General features: G+C 44.4%; 1 protein-coding gene across 2 annotated transcripts in view; it reads left to right on the plus strand.

The window, feature by feature from the left end:
• The first annotated feature begins 17097 nt into the window (after positions 1–17097).
• Positions 17098–23769, plus strand: part of RIF1 (replication timing regulatory factor 1) — a 47448-nt gene continuing 40776 nt past the window's right edge. For both annotated transcript variants that reach the window (XM_038751485.1, XM_038751486.1), the window contains exons 1-3: positions 17098–17223; positions 21436–21514; positions 23169–23265. In XM_038751485.1, coding sequence (XP_038607413.1) covers positions 17114–17223; positions 21436–21514; positions 23169–23265 — 286 coding nt within the window. In that variant the 5' untranslated portion in view covers positions 17098–17113. The remainder of the gene's footprint in view (positions 17224–21435; positions 21515–23168; positions 23266–23769) is intronic.

Genomic DNA, 23769 nt, shown 5'->3' on the forward strand with positions numbered 1-23769 from the left:
GGAAGGGTGACTAAAGGGAACAAATCAGGGTGATGCAGAGGGAGTGGGGAAAGAGGAAATGAGGGCTTAGAGAAGGCCTCTTGGAGGAGATAATAATAATAATGATGGCATTTATTAAGCTCTTACTACGCGCAATGCACTGTTCTAAGCACTGGGGAGGTTACAAGGTGATCAGGTTGTCCCACAGGGGGCTCACAGTCTAAATACCCATTTTACAGATGAGGGAACTGAGGCACAGAGAAATTAAGTGGCCTGCCCGAAGTCACACAGCTGACAATTGGCGGAGCTGGGATTCAAACCCATGACCTCTGACTCCAGGGCCAAAGATGTGCCCTCCATAAAGCTCTGAAGGTGGGGAGAGTATTTGTCTGTTGGATCTGAAGAGGGACCAGGCCAGAGGCAGCACATGGACTAGAGGTCAGCAGCCAGATGGAGAAGACTGAGGTCCAGTGAGTAGGATGGAATTAGAGGAGCAAAGTGTGTGGGTTGAGTTATAATAAGAGAGCAGTGAGGACGTGTTCCCTGCCCACAAGGTTTGAAGACAAGGTAATATGTCTGACCACTTGGGTTCTTACATGTTTTGCCCAATTGTCTGGATTCACAGAAGATGGACACCAGATACATTGCCTCCTGCTCAAGTGAATGTGTTGGGCACAAATGCAGACTTCTGGACTGTGAGCCCACTGTTGGGTAGGGACCGTCTCTATATGTTGCCAACTTGTACTTCCCAAGCGCTTAGTACAGTGCTCTGCACACAGTAAGCGCTCAATAAATACGATTGAATGAATGAAATGCCCCACACTGTACTGATCAATGGAGAACCAGCAGAATAGTGATAAAACCTACAGCTCCTGCCCCTACCCTCTCAATCTTCACCTGGGTCCAGTGAGAATTTTTGTTGTGGCAGATAGTTTAATCGGACGGTCTTTCATTTAGAAGATCTCTGGATTTTCTAAAGAACTTATGTTCAGTAATTAACAGGCTGACCGTCCGTTCCACTGGGCTGGAACAGTCCTGGATTTTTATAGGCCGCCCCAGACAATTTTGAAGAAATCTATCAAATGTCACAGAATGTGGTCAGCTTTTCTTGCGTCGACCGCAGCTGCTCCTCTAGACTGTAATCTCCCCTCTAGACTGTAAGCTTCTTGTGGGCGGAGTTGACGTCTACCTATTCTGATGCATTATACTCCTTCAAGTGCTTTGCACACTGTAGCATTCAATAAATACCACTGATTGATTGTTGGCTTTAGAGGCTTGAATCTCCAAGTAAGAGTGTATTTAATTTAAATCCCACAGCAGTAGGGTCATCCTTGAATGCTGAAGGATTTTAGCCCTGCACTTAACCACTGAAGGTTATTGAGGAGACAGAAGACAGGCAAAATTGAGGTAGCGCTCCAATGATCCAGTCTTCAACAAAATAATATGAGCAGCCTAGTAATTAGATTCACTAATGAAGAATGCCGTAATATAGCTATAGCATTTAAAACAAAATTGTTAAACTTGTCACACAAAGATGGTCGACCAAGAGAATATCATATTCATTCTGGAGAGCGAAATGTCGTCATAGGGAGAAGCAAAATCCAAAGAAATATCCTTATTTATGTTCCACCTTGTAACTCTCTTTTCTTGATTTTCTTTTTTTTTTTTTTTTGAGAGAAGACACCCTCCCCTCCCATTCCTGATTGTCTTGGATAGACTCAAATATCCATCCTCACACTTCATTTTTGGACTGGTCTGATACAGTGCTCTGCTTTATTGATTTATTGTCTGACCAGACTTCGATTTCCCTTTTTCAAAAGCCCTGTGGGGCTGTTTTTCCCTCTGGTCAAACAGCAAAATTACCCTGAGGGAATGATAAATCAGAATTTTCATTCCTTTATGCAAACACCCTATCTATAACCTTCCCGTCATTTTTCTTGTTCTTCCTGATTTGTTAAGGCCAGCTTTCCTGATTCTTAGTCATTTATTACCCTATTCAGTTTGATTTATACAGTTTCTCTGTTACATTCGATTTCTCTGAGTGGGTGTAGATTTGAGTTTGCCTCTTAAAAGAGAGATCACCTGAAATGCTACGTGATCACTTCCTTAAGATTTCTCTGTAGAAGGTCAAGAAGATTTTTGGGTGTTGAGTTAAACATTCATTCTCAGTTCTGTTGTAAACTTTCCCAAAAGAATTTTGTTTTGTTTTGTTTTTCAGGAGTCAATGTGATTTAGAAATATTTCCACCCCCAACACTTGGGATTTGGCTTATTTTTCACAGATGATCCTAAACTTTTTTATGACTATTATTTTATTTTAATTCTAGCTCCCTAACCCCACCTCTTCAGTTTCCAAATCTCAGTTTAGGAAGAGCTACAGCTTCGGAGGAAACGCAATGTCTGAAAAACCAGAGGAAAAAGTTGTCAACCAATGCTCTCCATATAACAAGTGCTTAATAAATGCCATCGTTACTGCTCTTTGGAGTCCTCCTTCAAGGGGTAATAATGGAAAACAATCATTAAAATAAATAAAATTTATTTTATTTTGTTAGTATGTTTGGTTTTGTTCTCTGTCTCCCCCTTTTAGACTGTGAGCCCACTGTTGGGTAGGGACTGTCTCTATGTGTTGCCAACTTGGACTTCCCAAGCGCTTAGTACAGTGCTCTGCACAGAGTAAGCGCTCAATAAATACGATTGATGATGATTCCACAGCAAGGAAGGTTGTTTTTAGTTATGAAGCAACGTTAACTTGAACCGGCCTCTCTGAAATATCTTCCTGTGAGTGTCTCCGAGAAAAGGAGGTTTCGTATTACTGGATTTAATTGAAACAAGATGGGCTTATTAGAAACTATGGATATTTTAGACACTGGCCAGTTTCGGGAGTTTCTCAAATCCTGCCTCCTGGTGTTCCGAGCAAGCGCCACTGAGTGATGTGTGAAGAAAGGTTTCTTGCCTTTCTTTTCTCAATCAAACAATCCATGAGGTTAATTGAGCACATTCTATGACCAAAGTAATAATAATAGCACTACAGAATTTGGATCTGGGAATCAGAAGGACCTGAGTTCTAATTCTGGCTCCACCACATGTCTGCTGTCAACCTCTCTGGGCCTCAGTTACCTCATCAGTAAAATGGGGATTAAAAATCAGTCAATCAATGAATCGTATTTATTGAGCGCTTACTGTGTGCAGAGCACTGTACTAAGCGCTTGGGAAGTACAAGCTGGCAACATATAGAGACGGTCCCTACCCAACAGTGGGTCACAGTCTAGGAGGGGGTGACAGAGAACAAAACCAAACATACTAACAAAATAAAATAAATAGAATAGATAGGTACAAGTAAAATAAATAAATAAATAGAGTAATAAATATGTACAAACATATATACATATATACAGGTGCTGTGGGGAAGGGAAGGAGGTAAGATGGGGAGATGGAGAGGGGGACGAGGGGGAGAGGAAGGAAGGGGCTCAGTCTGGGAAGGCCTCCTGGAGGAGGTGAGCTCTCAGTGGGGCCTTGAAGGGAGGAAGAGAGCTAACTTGGCGGATGGGCAGAGGGAGGGCATTTTATGTGAGCTCTATTTGCAACAAGGACTGAGTGACTTATTTATTTATTTTACCATTACTCTATTTATTTATTTATTTTACTTGTACATATCTATTCTATTTATTTTATTTTGTTAGGATGTTTGGTTTTGTTCTCTGTCTCCCCCTTTTAGACCGTGAGCCCACTGTTGGGTAGGGACTGTCTCTGTATGTTGCCAACTTGTACTTCCCAAGTGCTTAGTACAGTGCTCTGCACACAGTAAGCGCTCAATAAATACGATTGATGATGATGATGATATGTTGCCAACTTGTACTTCCCAAGCGCTTAGTACAGTGCTCTGCACACAGTAAGCGCTCAATAAATACGATTGATGATGATGATGATGATATGTTGCCAACTTGTACTTCCCAAGCACTTAGTACAGTGCTCTGCACACAGTAAGCGCTCAATAAATACGATTGATTGATTGATTGATTGATTGATCTACCCCAGCACTTAGAACAGTGCTTGGCAGTTAGTAAGCGCTTAACAGTCTTTTAGACTGTGAGCCCACTTTGGGTAGGGACCGTCTCTATATGTTGCCAACGTGTACTTCCCAAGCGCTTAGTACAGTGCTCTGCACACAGTAAGCGCTCAATAAATACGATTGAATGGATGAATGAACAAATACATTATAATAATCATTATTATTAATAATAGTGTTCATCAAGTTCTTACTCTTTTAAGATCATTTAAGATCTTTTAAGATCACGAGAAGCAGCGTGGCTCAGTGGAAAGAGCCCGGGCTTTGGAGTCAGAGGTCATGGGTTCAAATCCCGGCTCTGCCAATTGTCAGCTGTGTGACTTTGGGCAAGTCACTTAACTTCTCTGGGCCTCAGTTACCTCATCTGTAAAATGGGGTGAAGACTGTAAGCCCCCCCCATGGGACAACCTGATCACCTTGTAACCTCCTCAGTGCTTAATAAATGTTATTATTATTATTACTAAGTACTAGGAAAGAATATACAAGTGGGAATTAGACAGGGTCTCTGGCCCTCTGTACTGAGTTAAGCATTTGGGGTAATACAAGCAGCGTGGCTCAGTGGAAAGAGCCCGGGCTTTGGAGTCAGAGGTCAGGGGTTCAAATCCCTGCTCCGCCAATTGTCAGCTGCGTGACTTTGGGCAAGTCGCTTAACTTCTCTGTGCCTCAGTTACCTCATCTGTCAATCGGGGATTAAGACTGTGAGCCCCCCGTGGGACAACCTGATCACCTTGTATTCCCCAGCACGTAGAACAGTGCTTTTCACATAGTAAGCGCTAAACAAATGCCACCATTATTATTATTTTTAAGCGCTTAGTACAGTGCTCTGCACACAGTAAGCGCTCAATAAATACGATTGATGATGACGATAAATCTCACCTTCAGCAAACAGTATTTTCCAAACCTTAATCCAAGAGCCATTTAAATAGGCGGTGGGCACCTTTTAGACTGTGAGCCCAATGTTGGGTAGGGACTGTCTCTATATGTTCCCAATCTGTACTTCCCAAGCGCTTAGTACAGTGCTCTGCACATAGTAAGCACTCAATAAATATGATTGATTGATTGATTGATTTAGCAAGAACTAGTCTGGGAAATATAATCAGCTGAAGAGCATGAAGCGTGGAAAAATATATTTATCACGGATTAGCTCCCAAATGCTCAGCGCCAGCCAGAATCTGACGAATAGGTTTCGTATTCCAGAGAATTCATCCAAGCGGTCCCTCACCAGCACCTGTTAACAGGGATGTGACTCTCGGGAATTGTGACACCACTGTCACCGATTTGTCCTCCCAACATTGAAATCTCACCTTGAGTGCATCACACGCAATTCTGTCGGGAAACGATTTAAGAATCTGATGTCTGAGAGTCGTCCAAAATATCACTTAAAACCACAGCTGGAGTAGGAAGCAGCATGACCAAGTGGCAACAGCAGGGGCTTGGGAGTCAGGGGACGTGGGTTCTAATCCTGCTCTGCCACTTGTCTGCTGTGTGACCAGGGGCAAGTCACTCGACTTCTCTGTGCCTCAGTTACCTCATCTGTAAACTGGGGATTATGACTGCGAGCCCAATGTGGGACAGGGACTGTGTTCAACCTGATTACCTTATCATCACTAGAGAAGCATTGTGGCTCAGTGGGAAAGAGCACGGGCTTTGGAGTTAGAGGTCATGGGTTCAAATCCCGGCTCTGCCAATTAGCTGTGTGACTTTGGGCAAGTCACTTAACTTCTCTGTGCCTCAGTTACCTCATCTGTAAAATGGGGATGAAGACTGTGAGCCCCCGCATGGGACAACCTGATCATCTCGTAACCTCTCCAGCGCTTAGAACAGTGCTTTGCGCATAGTAAGCGCTTAATAAATGCCATTATTATTATTATCACCATCATCAATTGTATTTATTGAGCGCTTACTGTGTGCAGAGCACTGTACTAAGAGCTTGGGAAGTACAAGTTGGCAACATATAGAGACAGTCCCTACCCAACAGTGGGCTCACAGTCTAAAAGGTCTAAAAGTCTAAAAGATACCTTATATCTACCCCAGTGCTTAGAACAGTGATTATTATTATTATTATTATTACTATTATTATTATTATTATTATTATTATTATTATTATTACTATTACCTGTTTTTCCTCCCTCTTAGATCTTGAGCCCCAGGTAGGGCAGGGACTATGTCTGATCTGATTACCTTATGTAATCAGAAGAAGAAGAAGGGAGAAGCAGCGTGGCTCAGTGGAAAGAGCCCGGGCTTTGGAGTCAGAGGTCATGGGTTCAAATCCCGGCTCCGCCACTTGTCAGCTGCGTGACTTTGGGCAAGTCACTTCACTTCTCTGGGCCTCAGTTCCCTTATCTGGAAAATGGGGATGAAGACTGTGAGCCCCCCGTGGGACAACCTGATCACCTTGTAACCTCCCTAGTGCTTAGAACAGTGCCTTGCACATAGTAAGCGCTTAATAAATGCCATCATTATTATTATTATGTCACCCCAGTGTTCGATATAATGCTTAGCACATAGTAAAAATAATAATAATAATAATAATGGCATTTATTAAGCACTTACTATGTGCAAAGCACTGTTCTAAGCGCTGGGGAGTTACAAGGTGATCAGGTTGTCCCACGAGGGGCTCACAGTCTTAATCCCCATTTGACAGATGAGGTAACTGAGGCACAGAGAAGTAAAGTGACTTGCCCAAAGTCACACAGCTGACAGTTGGTGGAGCCGGGATTTGAACCCATGACCTCTAATTCCAAAGCCCGTGCTCTTTCCACTGAGCCACACTGCTTCTCTTATGTAATGTAATAAATACTATACTATACTAAATAATAACTACTAATGTAATAAATACTATAATAAATAAATATGTAATAAATACCATCACTATGATCATTGTTATTACTTGTGTAGAGTAGACAGTGGTGTAAACTCCTTTCCTTTTAAATGTGGTTCTCTAACTCCTGTAGATCACAGGAAAGGCCTACAGTTGTGAGAAATGAACATTGGCTGAAACATTAAGATTTTACAGTGCTCTAGACAGGAAACGCATTGTGGACAGGGAACATGCCTGCCAACTCTGATATATTGTATTCTTCCAAGAATTTAGTACAGTACTCAGTAAGATTGATGGTGGAATTGATTTTGGCATTCTGTGGGAAATAAAAAAACCTCACACTGCAATGCCAGCCTCGAGAAAAGAATGGCAAATTGCTCCCATCAGAAGTGGAACAAAACTGACTCGCTGCTTTCTTCGTGACTCCTTTTAATGTTTACCACTCAACGAGCTAGAACTCGTTAGCACGTACTGATGTGGAACTGACTTGATTAATTTTAGTAGAATTTTAGTTGTCTTTGTCAGATGCTCATGTTTCTCACCGTGGAATTTAACGGTCCTTGTAAGTACTGCACTGATTATGTATAGTACAATGTTAAGCTGTTAATTGCAGTTTTACAATGGGAAAACAGTTAAAAAAAAGTGTACTAATTTCCTAGTCTAAGCGTTAACACTAGTGGGGGAAAATACAAAATAAATATCATTCTTCAGAAAAATGGCAATTCTGTGAATCTCCATTTCTCCCTTCTCAGAATGCAGGTTGGCAATGATGAGAGCTATTTGATTGACCCATTCCTCTTTGGAGAGACCTCAGATCAGGGATATTGTTCTTCAGGGATTTGTAGCTTTAAAATCTGCCACCCCCTAACCCAGCTGATGTTGAGAGAAACAGAGGACAGAATTGAAAAGCATTAAATTGGACAAAATTCTTACTGGTTGGGTAAGCAGTGTTTCTTGAAAATTTACTTTGTACAGAGCACTGAACTAAGCACTTAGGAGACTACAACAGACTTGGTAGATACATTCCCTGCAAGGACCTAGTTGGGGAGATTGACATCCAAACAAATTACAGATAGGGGAAATGGCAAACTCCTCAAGTGTGACAGCTACTGATCCTCTCTTTTGCTCGTTGAAGAGTGTCAATTTCCATATTTTTTCCAGAATGTTCTCCACCCAGGGCCATCCATGTACCCCATCTTCAGCCTCTCCTGAAATCACATCTACCCCAGGAAGACACCCCTAATTAATCTCTTCAAATTGCTGTTTCAGCACTTCCACATCACATCAGCACTTGAATGTACACACACACACAATTGCACTTATATTCATATATTTTACAGTCTATCGCTTTTTCCACACTCTAATTTATTTTAGTGCCCATTTCTCCTGTTCGACTGGAAAACCCTTGGGGGAGGGAATCATGTTCACTGACTCTTGTCCGCTCCCAGACGTCCAGTGCTCTGCACAGATAGTGTTCAATAAATATTATTTACTGATCTCAGCTGTGAAAAGCCCACCTCATCCACATCTGAGCAGAAACACGAGGACATCAAATGCAGCATGAAGGAAAAAATAGTCACCCCTTTAGAATTCTTGGGATTTGGGGTGGGGGGAGGAATTGTGCTCAAAGAGTAAAGGTTAAAAACTATCAGTTTCCATGCAGAACTTCAGCTTCTTTGGTTGCCCACCTTTTCTCATCCTCACAGTCCTCTCCCGAAAATATCACTACCTTCCTCCAACAGTTGGAGATGGTGAGATGGAAGTGCCTGTGTTTGACAGGATATTGGAAGTCAGCCTGGTCAAAGTCAAAACACATTTGAACGTGATGGACAGAGGATGTATATAATAATAATAATAATAATAATAATAATAACGATGGCATTTATTAAGCACTTACTATGTGCAAAGCACTGTTCTAAGCAGTGGGGAGGTTACAAGGTTACAAGGTGATCAGGTTGTTCCACGGGGGGCTCACAGTCTTCATCCCCATTTTACAGATGAGGAAACTGAGGCACAGAGAAGTGAAGTAAAATAAAGTAAAAGTAAAATAAATTTATTTATTTATTTATTTTATTTATTTTACTTGTACCTATCTATTCTATTTATCTTATTTTGTTAGTATGTTTGGTTTTGTTCTCTGTCTCCCCCTTTTAGACTGTGAGCCCACTGTTGGGTAGGGACTGTCTCGATATGTTGCCAACTTGTACTTCCCAAGCACTTAGTACAGTGCTCTGCACACAGTAAGCGCTCAATAAATACGATTGATTGATTGATTGATTGATTGAAGTGACTTGCCCAAAGTCACACAACTGACAAGTGGCGGAGCCGGAATTTGAACCCATGACTTCTGACTCCAAAGCCCGGGCTCTTTCCACTGAGCCATGATGCTTCTCTTAGGGCATTCTAAGTTCCTAGAGTGAAAGGGAATCTACACCATAATTGCTCACATAATGGCAGCTCTTTTTATACAGGGTAGTAATTAGATATTAAACTAGCTATCTATTTTATTGGCAGTCTGTGAACTGGCGTGTATTATAAGCAAAGCTCTCCTACCTAGCCAACATGTTGACTCAGATCACAGAATTTGTGGAAGGCATGTCTTGAGGTGAACAGTTACTAAAGAACCACGTGAAACCAATCATTTCATTCTATTGTACATTCCCAAGAGCTTAGTACAGTGCTCTTCACACAGGAAGTGTTCAATAAATACAATTGACTGATTGATTGAACACTTCTTCCTCCTACTTGTAAATTATTTAATACGTCTCCCCCACTCGCCTGCCGTGCAGTCATTTCATTCTATTGTACATTCCCAGGAGCTTAGTACAGTGCTCTTCACACAGTAAGTGTTCAAGAAATACAATTGACAATGTTTGATTGAACACTTCTTCCTCCTACTTATAAATTATTTTATACATGTCTCTCCCACTCGCCTGCTGTGCAATCATTTCATTCTATTGTACATTCCCAAGAGTTTAGTATAGTGCTCTTCACACAGTAAGTGTTCAATAAATACAATTGACTGATTGATTGAACACTTCTTCCTCCTACTTGTAAATTATTTAATACATGTCTCCCCCACTCGCCTGCTGTGCAATCATTTCACTCTATTGTACATTCCCAAGAGCTTAGTACAGTGCTCTTCACACAGTAAGTGTTCAATAAATACAATTGACTGATTGATTGATTGAACACTTCTTCCTCCTACTTGTAAATTATTTTATACATGTCTCCCCCACTCACCTGCCGTACAATCATTTCATTCTAGTGTACATTCCCAAGAGCTTAGTACAGTGCTCTTCACACAGTAAGTGTTCAAGAAATACAATTGACTGATTGATTGAACACTTCTTCCTCCTACTTGTACATTATTTAATACATGTCTCCCCCACTCGCCTGCTGTGCAATCATTTCACTCTATTGTACATTCCCAAGAGCTTAGTACAGTGCTCTTCACACAGTAAGTGTTCAATAAATACAATTGACTGATTGATTGATTGAACACTTCTTCCTCCTACTTGTAAATTATTTTATACCTGTCTCCCCCACTCACCTGCCGTACAATCATTTCATTCTAGTGTACATTCCCAAGAGCTTAGTACAGTGCTCTTCACACAGTACGTGTTCAAGAAATACAATTGACTGACTGATTGATTGAACACTTCTTCCTCCTACTTGTAAATTATTTAATACATGTCTCCCCCACTCGCCTGCTGTGCAATCATTTCACTCTATTGTACATTCCCAAGAGCTTAGTACAGTGCTCTTCACACAGTAGGTGTTCAATAAATACAATTGACTGATTGATTGGTTGAACACTTCTTCCTCCTACTTGTAAATTATTTAATACATGTCTCCCCCCTCGCCTGCTGTGCAATCATTTCACTCTATTGTACATTCCCAAGAGCTTAGTACAGTGCTCTTCACACAGTAAGTGTTCAATAAATACAACTGACTGATTGTTTGATTGAACACTTCTTCCCCCACTCGCCTGCTGTGTTGTTTCTTGGGATTTACACAGTTTTCTAAGATAATAGTAATAATAATGGCACTGTACTAAGAGCAGTACAGTGCTCTGCACATAGTAAGCGCTCAATAAATACGATTGATTGATCTGTTAAGCGCTTACTATGTGCAAAGCACTGTTCTGTGTTTATGTTCCTCCACATACATGTGACCTCTGGGGTGGGCATATGCTTTTATGAGGTACCTGTTTAAGACTAAATTTGATATTATAAATTAGTTATTTATATTAATGTCAGCCTTCCTCCTCCCCCCAGACTGTAAGTTTACTGCGGGCAGGTAAGGTGTCTACCAACTCTGTTGTTTTGTACTCTTCCAAGCACTTAGTACAGTGCCTTCTAGACTTTGAGCCCATTATTGGGTAGGGACCGTCTCTATATGTTGCCAACTTGTACTTCCCAAGCGCTTAGTACAGTGCTCTGCACACAGTAAGCGCTCAATAAATACGATTGAAAGAATGAATGAATGCTATGCACATAATGAGCACTCGATGAATATCGATGATGATGATGCCAACTTCTGTACAGGATTGCCAGGCTGCTTGCCACCGCACGGGGAATTCTAAGTATGAAAAGCCTTAAAATACAGTTAAATAATAATAATAATGGCCTTAACATTCAGTTAAATAATAATAATAATGGCATTTGTTAAGGACTTCAAAATTCTGTCCTCTTCTTCAGTTGTATTACCCCCAAATGCTTAACTCAGTACAGAGGGCCAGAGACCCTGTCTAATTCCCACTTGTATATTCTTTCCTAGTACTTAGTAATAATAATAATAATCATCATCATCATCAATCGTATTTATTGAGCACTTACTATGTGCAGAGCACTGTACTAAGCACTTGGGAAGTACAAATTGGCAACATATAGAGACAGTCCCTACCCAACAGTGGGCTCATTAAGCACTGGGGAGGTTACAAGGTGATCAGGTTGTCTCATGAGGGGCTCACAGTCTTAATCCCCATTTTATTAATAATAATAATAATAACGGCATTTATTAAGCGCTTACTATGTGCAAAGCACTGTTCTAAGTACTGGGGAGGTTACAAGGTGATCAGATTGTCCCTCGTGGGGCTCACAGTCTTAATCCCCATTTTACAGATGAGGGAACTGAGGCACAAAGAAGTGAAGTGACTTGCCCAAAGTCACGCAACTGACAATTGGCGGAGCCGGGATTTGAACCCATGACCTCTGGCTCCAAAGCCCAGGCTCTTTCCACTGAGCCACGCTGCTTTTACAGACGAGGTAGCTGAGGCCCAGAGAAGTTAAATGACTTCCCCAAGGTCACACAGCTGACAATTGGCAGGGTCGGGATTCGAACCCACGACCTCTGACTCCCAAGCCCGGGCTCTTTCCACCGAACCACGCTGCTTCTCTACTCAAAAGATGAAAATGTTCAATCCAAGCTTTCCGCCTTTCGATAAAGAATTAGTAGATACTGCCAGCACCCTGTGTCCTCCACTAAGACCGAGAGCTCATTATGAGCAGGGAACGTATCTGCTAACTGTCCATTCCCAAGCGCTTAGCAACGTGCTCTGCACATAGTAAGCGCTCAATAATACCATTGATTGATGGATTTTTTTTATTTTTATCTGTTAAGCACTCTTGCTATGTTCAGGCACCGTACTAAGTGCTGGGGTAGATACAAGCTAATAATAATAATGATAATAATGGCATTTATTAAGCACTTACGATGTGCAAAGCACTGTTCTAAGCACTGAAGAGGTTACAAGGTAATCAATCAATCAATCAATCGTGTTTAATGAGCGCTTACTGTGTGCAGAGCACTGTACTAAGCGCTTGGGAAGTCCAGGTTGGCAACATATAGAGACGGTCCCTACCCAACAGTGGGCTCACAGTCTAAAAGGGGGAGACAGAGAACAAAACCAAACATACTAACAAAATAAAATAAATAGAATAGATATGTACAAGTAAAATAAATAAATAAATAGAGTAATAAATATGTACAAAACATATATATATATATATATACAGGGTAATCACGTTGGACTCACAGTCTTCATCCCCATTTTACAGCTGAGGGAACTGAGCACAGAGAACTTACGTGATTTCTCCAAGGTCACGCGGCGGACACGTGGGGGAGGCGGGATTAGAACCCAGGTCCTTCTGACGTCCAGACCACAGCTCCATCTACTAGGCCATGCTGCAACTAAGTAGCAAGGTGCAGTGCCTAAAGCACGGTCCTGGGACTCCGAAGGTCATGGGTTCTAATCCCGCCTCCGTCCCTTGTCTACTGCGTACCCTTGGGCAAGTCACTCCATTTCTCAGTTCCCTCATCTGAAAAGTGAGGCTATGAGTCTATGTCCAACCCCATTTGCTTGTCTCCATCCCAGCGCTTAGTACAGTGCCTGGCGCACGGTGAGCGCTTAACAAATACCGCAATTATTATGGTTATTATGGATTTTGTCTTTTTTGGAGGGACGGACTCCTCCCTAGGCCCTCCCGGGCGGGGACAACGGCGCCTTGTTTCGTTTTGTTGTCTGTCTCTCCCCTTCTAGATTGTGAGGCTGTTGCTCGGTAGGGATTGTCTCTCTTTATCGCCAACTTGTCATTCATTCGTTCATTCAATCGTATTTATTGAGTGCTTACTGTGTGCAGAGCACTGTACTAAGCGCTTGGGAAGTCCAAGTTGGCAACATCTAGAGACGGTCCCTACCCAACAGTGGGCTCACAGTCTAGAAGGGGGAGACAGAGAACAAAACAAAACATATTAACAAGATAAAATAAATAGAATAAATATGTACAAGTAAAATAAATAATAAATAAATAGAGTAATAAATACGTAAAAACATATATACATATATACAGGCGCTGTGGGGAAGGGAAGGAGGTAAGGCGGGGAGGATGGAGAGGGAGAGGAGGGGGAGAGGAAGGAGGGGGGCTTTTCAAGCGCTTCATCCAGTGCTCTGCTCACAGTAAGCGCTCAATAAATACCACTGAATGAATGAATGAAGAGAAGCAGCGTGGCTTAGTGGAAAGAGCCCGGGCTTGGGAGTCAGAGGTCATGGATTCAAATCCCAGCTTCATTCATTCATTCATTCATTCATTCATTCAATCGAATTTACTGAGCGCTTACTGTGGATGGATGAGAAGCAGCGTGGCTTAGAGGAAAGAGCGCGGACTTGGGAGTAGGATGTCATGGGTTCAAATCCCGGCTGCCTCTTGTCTGCTGTGTGACTTTGGGCAAGTCACTTCACTTCTCTGGGCCTCAGTCACCTCACCTGTAAAATGGGGGTGAAGACTGTGAGCCCCACGTGGGACAACCTGATCACCTCGTATCGTCCCCAGCGCTTAGAACAGTGCTTTGCACATAGTAAGCACTTAACAAATGCCATCATCATTATTATTATGGGTGAGTGAATGAGTGAATGAATGATTGGATGCGTGGGTGGATGAATTCATTCGTTCCTTCACTCGTATTTATTGAGCGCTTACTGTGTGCAGAGCACTGTACTAAGCGCTTGGGAAGTCCAAGTTGGCAACATATAGAGACGGTCCCTACCCAACAGCGGGCTCACAGTCTAGAAGGGGGAGACAGACAATGAAACAAAGCATATTAACAAAATAAAATAAATAGAATAAATAAGTACAAATAAAATGAATAAATAGAGTAATAAATACGTACAAACATATATACATATATACAGGAGCCAACTGTTGGGGGGGGACTGTCTCTATATGTTGGCAACTTGTACTTCCCAAGCATTTAGTACAGTGCTCTGCACACAGTAAATGCTCAATAAATGTGACTGAATGAATGAATGAACGGATGGATGGATGGATAGATGAGTGGATGAATGAATGAATTAATGGATGGATGGTTGGGTGGATTCATTCATTCAATCGTATTTATGGAGTGCTTACTGTGTGCAGAGCACTGTACTAAGCGCTTGGGAAGTACAAGTTGACAACATATAGAGATGGTCCCTACCGAACAGTGGGCTCACTGTCTAGAAGGTGGAATAGATGGATGGATGGATGGATGGATGGGTGGTTGGATGGGTGGATGGATGGATGGATGGATGAAAGGTTGGATGGGTGGATGGATGGGTGGATGGTTGGATGGGTGGATGGATCCCTTCCCTTCAGCACCTGTATATATGTATATATGTTTGTACATATTTATTACTCTATTTATTTTACTTGTACATATCTCTTCTATTTATTTTATTTTGTTAATATGTTTGGTTTTGTTCTCTGTCTCCCCGTTCTAGACTGTGAGCCCACTGTTGGGTAGGGACTGTGTCTATATGTTGCCAACTTGTACTTCCTAAGCGCTTAGTAAGTGCTCAATAAATATGATTGATTGATCGATTGATGGATGGATGTTTGGATGGGTGGATGGATGGGTGGATGGATGGATGGTTGGATGGATGGGTGGATGGATCCCTTCCCTTCCCTTCCCCACAGCACCTGTATATATGTTTGTACGTATTTATTACTCTATTTATTTATTTTACTTGTACATATCTCTTCTATTTATTTTATTTTGTTAGTATGTTTGGTTTTGTTCTCTGTCTCCCTGTTCTAGACTGTGAGCCCACTGTTGGGTAGGGACTGTCTCTATATGTTGCCAACTTGTACTTCCCAAGTGCTTAGTACAGTGCTCTGCACACAGTAAGCACTCAATAAATATGATTGATATTGATTGATTGATGGATGTTTGGATGGGTGGATGTTTGGATGGGTGGATGGATGGATGGGTGGATGGTTGGATGGGTGGATGGATGGATGGATGGGTGGATGGGTGGATGGATGGATGGATGGATGGATGGGTGGATGGATGGATGGATGGATGGATGGATGGATGGATGGATGGAGGGATGGATGGATGGATGGGTGGATGGATGGATGGATGGATGGATGGATGGATGGATGGATGGATGGACGGATGGATGGATGGATGGATGGATGGAGGGGTGGATGGATGGATGGGTGGATGGATGGATGGATGGATGGATGGATGGATGGATGGATGGAGGGGTGGATGGATGGATGGATGGATGGAGGGGTGGATGGATGGATGGGTGGATGGGTGGATGGATGGATGGTTGGATGGGTGGATAGATGGATGGTTGGATGGGTGGATAGATGGATGGATGGATGGATGGTTGAATGGGTGGATGGATGGATGGTTGGATGGGTGGATGGATGGATGGTTGGATGGGTGGATAGATGGATGGATGGATGGATGGATGGTTGGATGGGTGGATGGATGGATGGTTGGATGGGTGGATGGATGGATGGATGGATGGATGGATGGATGGTTGGATGGGTGGATGGATGGATGTTGGATGGGTGGATAGATGGATGGATGGATGGGTGGTTGGATGGGTGGATGGATGGGTGGGTGGGTGGATGGATGGATGGGTGGATGGTTAGATGGGTGGATGGATGGATGGTTGGATGGGTGGATGGATGGGTGGATGGATGGATGGGTGGATAGATGGTTGGTTGGGTGGATGGATGGTTGGATGGATGGATGGATGGATGGGTGGATGGATGAGTGAATGAATGAACGGATGGATGGGCGAGTGAATGAATGAAAGGATGGATGCATGGGTGAGTGAATGAATGAACGGATGGATGGATGGGTGAGTGACTGAATGAACGGATGGATGGATGGGTGGGTGAGTGAGTGAATGAATGAATGGATGGGTGGATGGCTGAATGGATGAATGAATGGATGGATGGGTGAGTTAGTGAATGAATGAACGGGTGGATGGGTGGGTGAGTGGATGGACGGACGGACGGATGAATGAATGAATGAATGAATGAATGAATGAATGAATGAGGGCGTTCAGGCTGTGGGGATGGATCGATGAGTCGGCGCTCCCCGGGCGTCGCCCTGCCCCGCCCTGCCTTGCCCTGCCCGGCCCGGCGCCAGAGGGCGCGCACACGCGCAGGCGCCCCCCGCGCGCCGTCCTCGCGCCTGGCGCCGCCATCTTAGTCCGGGGAGCCCCGCCAGCGTTACGGACGGCGGGCGGCGCGAGCGTGCGTGCCTGTCGGCCTGCGTGTCTGCGTGCCCGCCTGCGTGCCTGCGTGCGTGCGCGCGCGCGCGGCTGCAGCGCGGGAAAGGCCGCGCCGCCCTCGTCGTCGTCGTCGTGGTGGTGGGGGTCCTCCCCTGAGGTAAAAAAGAGGCCGGGCCGGGCCGGGGCCCGCCATCGTCGCCCTGTCGTCCTCCCCCGCGGGCCAGGGCAGCATGGCGGCGCCGGGCGCGGGCCGCGGCCCGCTGACGCCGCTGCTGGAGACGCTGGAGGACCCCGACGCCGCCCCCGGAGAGCAGACCGATGCCTACCTCACCCTGGGAAGGTCAGGGGACCGACACACCGCCACCCCCCTTCATCCCTGACCCCCCATCGACGGACGGCTGTGTGTGTGTGTGGGGGGGGGGGGATCATTCATTCATTCACTCCCTCATTCACTCATTCACTCACTCATTCACTCCCTCATTCACTCATTCACTCCCTCATTCATTCACTCCCTCCCTCATTCATTCATTCACTCCCTCCCTCATTCATTCATTCACTCCCTCCCTCATTCATTCATTCACTCCCTCCCTCATTCATTCACTCCCTCATTCATTCATTCACTCCCTCTTCATTCATTCACTCCCCCTTCATTCATTCACTCCCTCATTCATTCATTCACTCTCCATTCACTCCCTCTTCATTCATTCATTCACTCCCTCATTCATTCACTCCATCGCATTTCTTTCACTCCGTCCTATTGGTTCATTCATTCATTCATCCATTCACTCGTATCTGTTGAGCACTTACTATGTGCAGAGCACTGGGCTAAGCGCTTGGGGCGCTCCCTCATTCATTCACTCCATCGCATTTCTTTCACCCCGTCCTATTGGTTCATTCATTCGTTCATCCATTCACTCGTATCTGTTGAGCGCTTACTGTGTGCGGAGCGCTGGGCTAAGCGCTTGGGGCGAGGGGGGGTGAGTGTGTGTGTGTGTGTGAGTGTGCGAACCATTCATTCACTCCCACATTTCATTCACTCCGTCGCATTTCATTCATCCCATCATATTCATGAAGCCCTGACTGGGTGCAGAGCACTGGGCTAAGCGCTTGGGGCGGGGGCGGGGGGTGAGTGTGTGTGTGTGTGTGAGTGTGCGAACCATTCATTCACTCCCTCATTCATTCACTCCGTCGCATTTCATTCATCCCATCATATTCGTGAAGCCCTGACTGGGTGCGGAGCACTGGGCTAAGCGCTTGGGGGAGGACGTGTGTGTGTGTATATGTGTGGGAACCATTCATTCATTCACGCACGCATTCACTCAGTCCCATCGCATGTCATTCACTCCATCCTATTGCTTAAACCCTGACTGTGTGCAGAGCACTGGGCTAATAATAATAATGATAATAATGTTGGCATTTGTTAAGCGCTTACTATGTGCAAAGCACTGTTCTAAGCGCTGGGGGGGGATACAAAGTGATCAGGTTGCCCCACGTGGGGCTCACCGTCTTAATCCCCATTTTCCAGATGGGGGAACTGAGGCTCAGAGAAGTTAAGTGACTTGCCCAAGGTCACACAGCAGACGTGGGGCGGAGCCGGGATTCGAACCCATGACCTCTGGGTTCTCTTTCCACTGAGCCATGCTTGGGGGAGGCCGTGTGTGTGGGGGTGTGTGTACCACGTATTCATTTGTAGCACTCAGAGCATTCAAATGGGCTATAGAAAGCACATAGAAAGCGCTTAATAAATGCCATCGTTATTATTCATTCACTCCGTCGTGTTTCATTCACTCCGTCCTATTTGTTAAACCCTGACTGTGTGCAAAGCAGTGGGCTAAGCACTTGGGGGAGGACGTGTGTGTGTGTGTGTGTGTGTGTGTGTGTGCGCGCGCGCGCGTGTGTGTACCATTCATTCATTCACTCACTCCATCACACTTCATTCAGCCCATTGCATTCGTGAAGCCCTGACTGTGTGCAGAGCACTGGGCCAAGCGCTTGGGGAAGGACGTGTGTGTGTGTGTGTGTGTGTGTGTGTGTGTGTGTGTACCACTTATTCATTCATAGCGCTTAGAACACTGCTTTGCACATAGTAAGTGCTTAATAAATGCCATCATTATTACTCCTTCACTCTGTCACATTTCATTCCCTCCATTGGGGGAGGACCTGTGTGTGTCTGTATGTTCTTGTGTGTGTACCATTCATTCATTCACTCACTCCGTCACACTTTGCACATAGTAAGCACTTAATAAATGCTATTGCTATTATTATTACTCAGCCCATTGTATTCATGAAGCCCTGACTTTGTGCAGAGCACTGGGCTGAGCACTTGGGGAAGAACAGTGCAGCGTGGGGAATGTGTATTCATTCATTCATTCACTCCATAATAATAGTGGCATTTATTAAGCACTTACTATGTGCAAAGCACTGTCCTAAGCGCTGGGGAGGTTTCAAGGTGATCTGGTTGTCCCACGGGGAGCTCACAGTCTTAATCCCCGTTTTACAATTGAGGGAACTGAGGCCCAGGGATGTTAAGTGACTTGCCCAAAGTCACACAGCTGACAGTTGGCAGAGCTGGGATTTGAACCCATGACCTCTGACTCCATAGCCCATGCTCTTTCCACTGAGCCACACTGCTTCGCATTTCATTCATCTCATCGTATTCGTTAAGCCCTGACTGTGTGGAGAGCACTGGGCTAAGCGCTTGGGGGAGGATGTGTGTGTGTGTGTGTGGGGGGGTGACACCATTCTTTCATTCATTCACTCCATTGCATTTCACTCATCCCATTGTATTCGCTGAGTCCTTACTATGTGCAAAGCACTTGGGGGAGGACTATGATAAAGAGTGACAGGCCTTGCCCATGTTGGGGGGCGGCTGGGGGTTTAGTGATCCATCTATTTATTCATCCAATCATATTTATTGAGCACTTGCTGGGTGCAGAGCACTGCACTTAGCGCTTGGAAAGTGCAATAAGGAGAGAGAATCCCTGCCCACCACGGGGTCGCAGTCTAGAAGACGGGGGTGGTTCACAATCTAGACTGTAAAACACGTACTGGGCTGAGAATAATAATAACAGTAAATGATATTTGTGAAGCGCTTACTGTGTGCCCAGCACTGTTCTGAGCACTGGAGGGAGATCCAAGGTCATCATGTTGCCCCACTTGGAGTTCACAGTCTTCGACCCCGTTTTGCAGATGAGGTCATTGAGGCCCAGAGAAGGGAAGCGGCTTGCCCAAGGTCACACAGCAGACCAGCGGCGGATTCGGGATTAGAACCCACGACCTCCGACTCCCAAGCCCGGGGTTTTGCCCCTAAGCCACGCAGCTTCTCCCATGTGTCCACCAGCTCTGTTATCACATTTGTGCCCAGGCGCTTAGTTCAGTCTGCCGCACGTAGTAAGCGCTGAATAAAAGTGATTGATCGATTTATCAGTCTGGTGGATTGAACAGGCCCAGGGCAACAGGCGAATCAATCAGTCAGTCATCTTTGTCGAGCACTCACTGGGTGCAAAGCACTGGACTGAACGCTTAGGAGAAGCACCAGGAGAGAGCTGGTAGGACAGTCCCTTCCCGCATTTATCGAGCGCTCACTGGGTGCAGAGCACTGGACTAAGCGCTTAGGAGGAGCACCAGGATAGAGCTGGTAGCACGGTCCCTGCCCTCATCGAGCTTCGAGTCTAGAAAGGGAGACAGACATTAATATAAATAAACAAATTATGGGTATAAGTGCTGTGGGGCTGAGGGAAGGGATGAATAAAGGGAACAAATTCAGGTGCAAAGTCAAGTGGCTTATTTGCCTCTCGGAATGTAGCAGGGGTAGCCTGAGGCGGTTGCAAACACTGAGCGTGGGTGGTGCATCCCAGCAGTGAGTGTGTATTTTGAGGAGGAATCCATGTGGATCCCCTCGCAGCATGGAATTGCAAGCCTGAAGGTGTGCCCCCCAAAACAAGGGGCATCCCGGGCACCAGCCGCTGCCCTCAACATCCTTGCAAGGGCAGCCCCCAATTCCGGCATGCCTTTCCCTTCCAAAGCAACACCTGCAGGCCTGGCAGTGCTTAGTACAGTGCTGTGCACACAGTAAGCGCTCAATAAATATGATGGAAGGAATGACTGACTTTTTCGTAGGAAGCTATTTGAGCGGTATGGCCAACTTATCTTGCTGGAAATTTTGGATCCGCTATCTAAGAGAGACTTCGCCTTCTCCTAAGCTCGTGCGTGGGTTTTGTACATCCAGGATAGGTTGTAACCCTTGTCTATTAAGTTGAAAAACAAAAAAGCTTTTAGCCCCTGAGGCGTCACATTTCTATCATGTCCAAGATGGCTTAGAATGGGACTAAGATAGTATCAAACATCCACTAGTTAAGTGACTAAGGCCTCATCAGATAGGAGTAAATGCAGACTTAGGGCTAGAAGTACATTTGTTACTTAAGGGGCGATCACTTGGTTACTCTGCTCTTAAATTTGGTTTAATAACCGATGGCGAGGCATGATCTCTTATGCGTATGTTGATATCTTGTGTTTTTGTTTTTAATTCGTGTTTATTCTTTTCTATCTGAAGTCGTTTGACAGGGGAAGAAGGAAAAGAATTTGCTCTAGAAATTGGGAAACAGCTTTCTCGCCTTTGTAAAGTATTTCAGGTTTGTATTTTTGATGTTCACTGAAGTTGTTCTTTTACTTCCTGGGAGTGTTTGAAAGTCTCAGTTGGGCTTTTTTGATACCAATACAATAGGGGGTGATAGTGAAATCAGATAACTGTAAAAGTCACCCCATCCTACCTGGAAGTAACCAATAAGCCGTGTGAAATAGTTGTCCCGTTTGGAGGTGATGCTGCTTTACGGTTGAGGGTATTCGTGGTCACGATGACAATCTCATGCTCGCCTTGTCCTTGAAAATATAGTAGGGCACCTTTCCCAGTCCTTTACCATTTGGGGTTAGCATTAAGAGGGGAATGGAATATTGTCCTGTTAGTTCATGCTCTTGTTATTTCTGCAGTTGTGGGGAGAGTTTGCATCACGCTGTCTACGTGCTCTCATCTGGTTCCTTAGGTCCGGGGTCACATGTAGTGAGGTGACTGGGAGAAAAGGGGCAAACAGTGGCCATAGAACAGAATCAATCAATCGTATTTATTGAGCGCTTACTGTGTGCAGAGCACTGTACTAAGCACTTGGGAAGTACAAGTACAAGCAACATATAGAGACGGTCCCTACCCAACAGTGGGCTCACAGTCTAGAAGGGGGAGACAGAGAACAAAACAAAACATATTAACAAAATAAAATAATTAGAATAGATACGTACAAGTAAAATAAATAAGTAGAGTAATAAATACGTACAAACAGATATACAGGTGCTGTGGGGAAGGGAAGGAGGTAAGGTGGAGAAGGGGAGGAGGGGGAGAAGAAGGAGGGGGCTCAGAAGAGCGTGTGGGGCTGCAGGCACCAGTGCCCTCCATCTACTGACATCCAGAGTGGCTTATTAAGGAATGGCGGAGGATTTTCCTCTATTACTGAAAAAACCCAGGAGCAGCAGCGTTAAAAAAAAATTTAGGTTTTGGAATAGCTATCCACTTGCTCCTCTGGCACCGTACCCATAGATTATTTGGATTGCACTGTTAATAGAGATCACAATCCTCAGTGCAAAGGAGATACCAAGGTTATTTAGAAAGACTGTGAGAAGCAAAATTCGGACTCAAAGGATATTTTTTTCCCCTTAAAACAAACCTTTTTAGTTTGTGAACAGTTGACCCTGTCGTTTCATGGCCAATATCGACATTGTATTTTCATTCAGTAGTTTTTGAAATTGAACGCCTACTGCAGGGGTGGCCAAAAGGGCTTGTTTTCGGTCATTGTGTGTGTGCGCAGTTATAACTCGGTATGTATTTCATGGCAGCAGAGTGCAGTGTCTTGCTCTCGCCCTTTCCCCTCGTGCTTGCCTCCTCCCAGAACACCCTTCCACCTCGGGTAGGTTATCTCCATCCTCCCTCAGCTATATCCCGTATGTGAGACTTGGCCACCTCTTTTATATAAAGGGCTTTACCCAGCACTTGAGGAACAGACTCCTTGCCCTTGAGGGTTTGCAGTCTAATCTGAGTGGTATTAGGCATAGATTGACAATTGTACTTCACTCAGCAAACACAACACTTAATACAATGCCATGTATACATTCTAAAAGTGCATTAAACGTTTGACGGTGATTTGCAGGTCATCCAAATCATTTTTGACACTTAGAATGCTTTACATTATACAAAAAAAAATATGTGGGATGTAATCTTCAGCAGCATACTTGTTTTTGCAGGTTCACATTTCTCACCAGAACTCGGAGCTGAATTGTGCCGCACTACAGGCTTTGGGGTTTTGTCTGCATAATTCCAAAATTGCATCCGGATTGTCAGGTAGAAAAATGCTTTTATTGCAGTTTCAATTTCTTAGAGTTGTGTTGGTGTAAAAGTGACTCATTTACTTATAGTTTGTATTCCTGTCCACAATTCTACATTGCTTTTTGCTAACTTCTGGAAAAAGCTATTACATGGGTGAATATCATTTTTTGTTATTAACTTTCCATTTGGACAAAGCAGTCCGACTCGTAGGATTAATCCAGCTGTTCGGATGGGCAGCAGTAGCAGAGGAACTACTACTAGTATTGACGATTTCATTGTCGAAAAAGGACTCTGTGGCCACAGTGGGCAGAACTTCGTATGCTGTTTGCATAAAGAAGTTGCTCAGATTGGAAGGGTTAATGTTGAGCATCTGATCAGTGTATTTGTAGGTAGATATGCCCAGTAAATTCAGGAGTGAAGGGAAGATGGATCGATGATTGTTTTGGCGCTTGGAGAGGGTGGGGTTGTTTTTGAAAGAATAGTAAATGATGGACTCACATTTACCTGTGATCTCATTGT

Source organism: Tachyglossus aculeatus, chromosome 9 (assembly GCF_015852505.1).
Source record: "Tachyglossus aculeatus isolate mTacAcu1 chromosome 9, mTacAcu1.pri, whole genome shotgun sequence".
Lineage (NCBI taxonomy): Eukaryota > Metazoa > Chordata > Mammalia > Monotremata > Tachyglossidae > Tachyglossus > Tachyglossus aculeatus.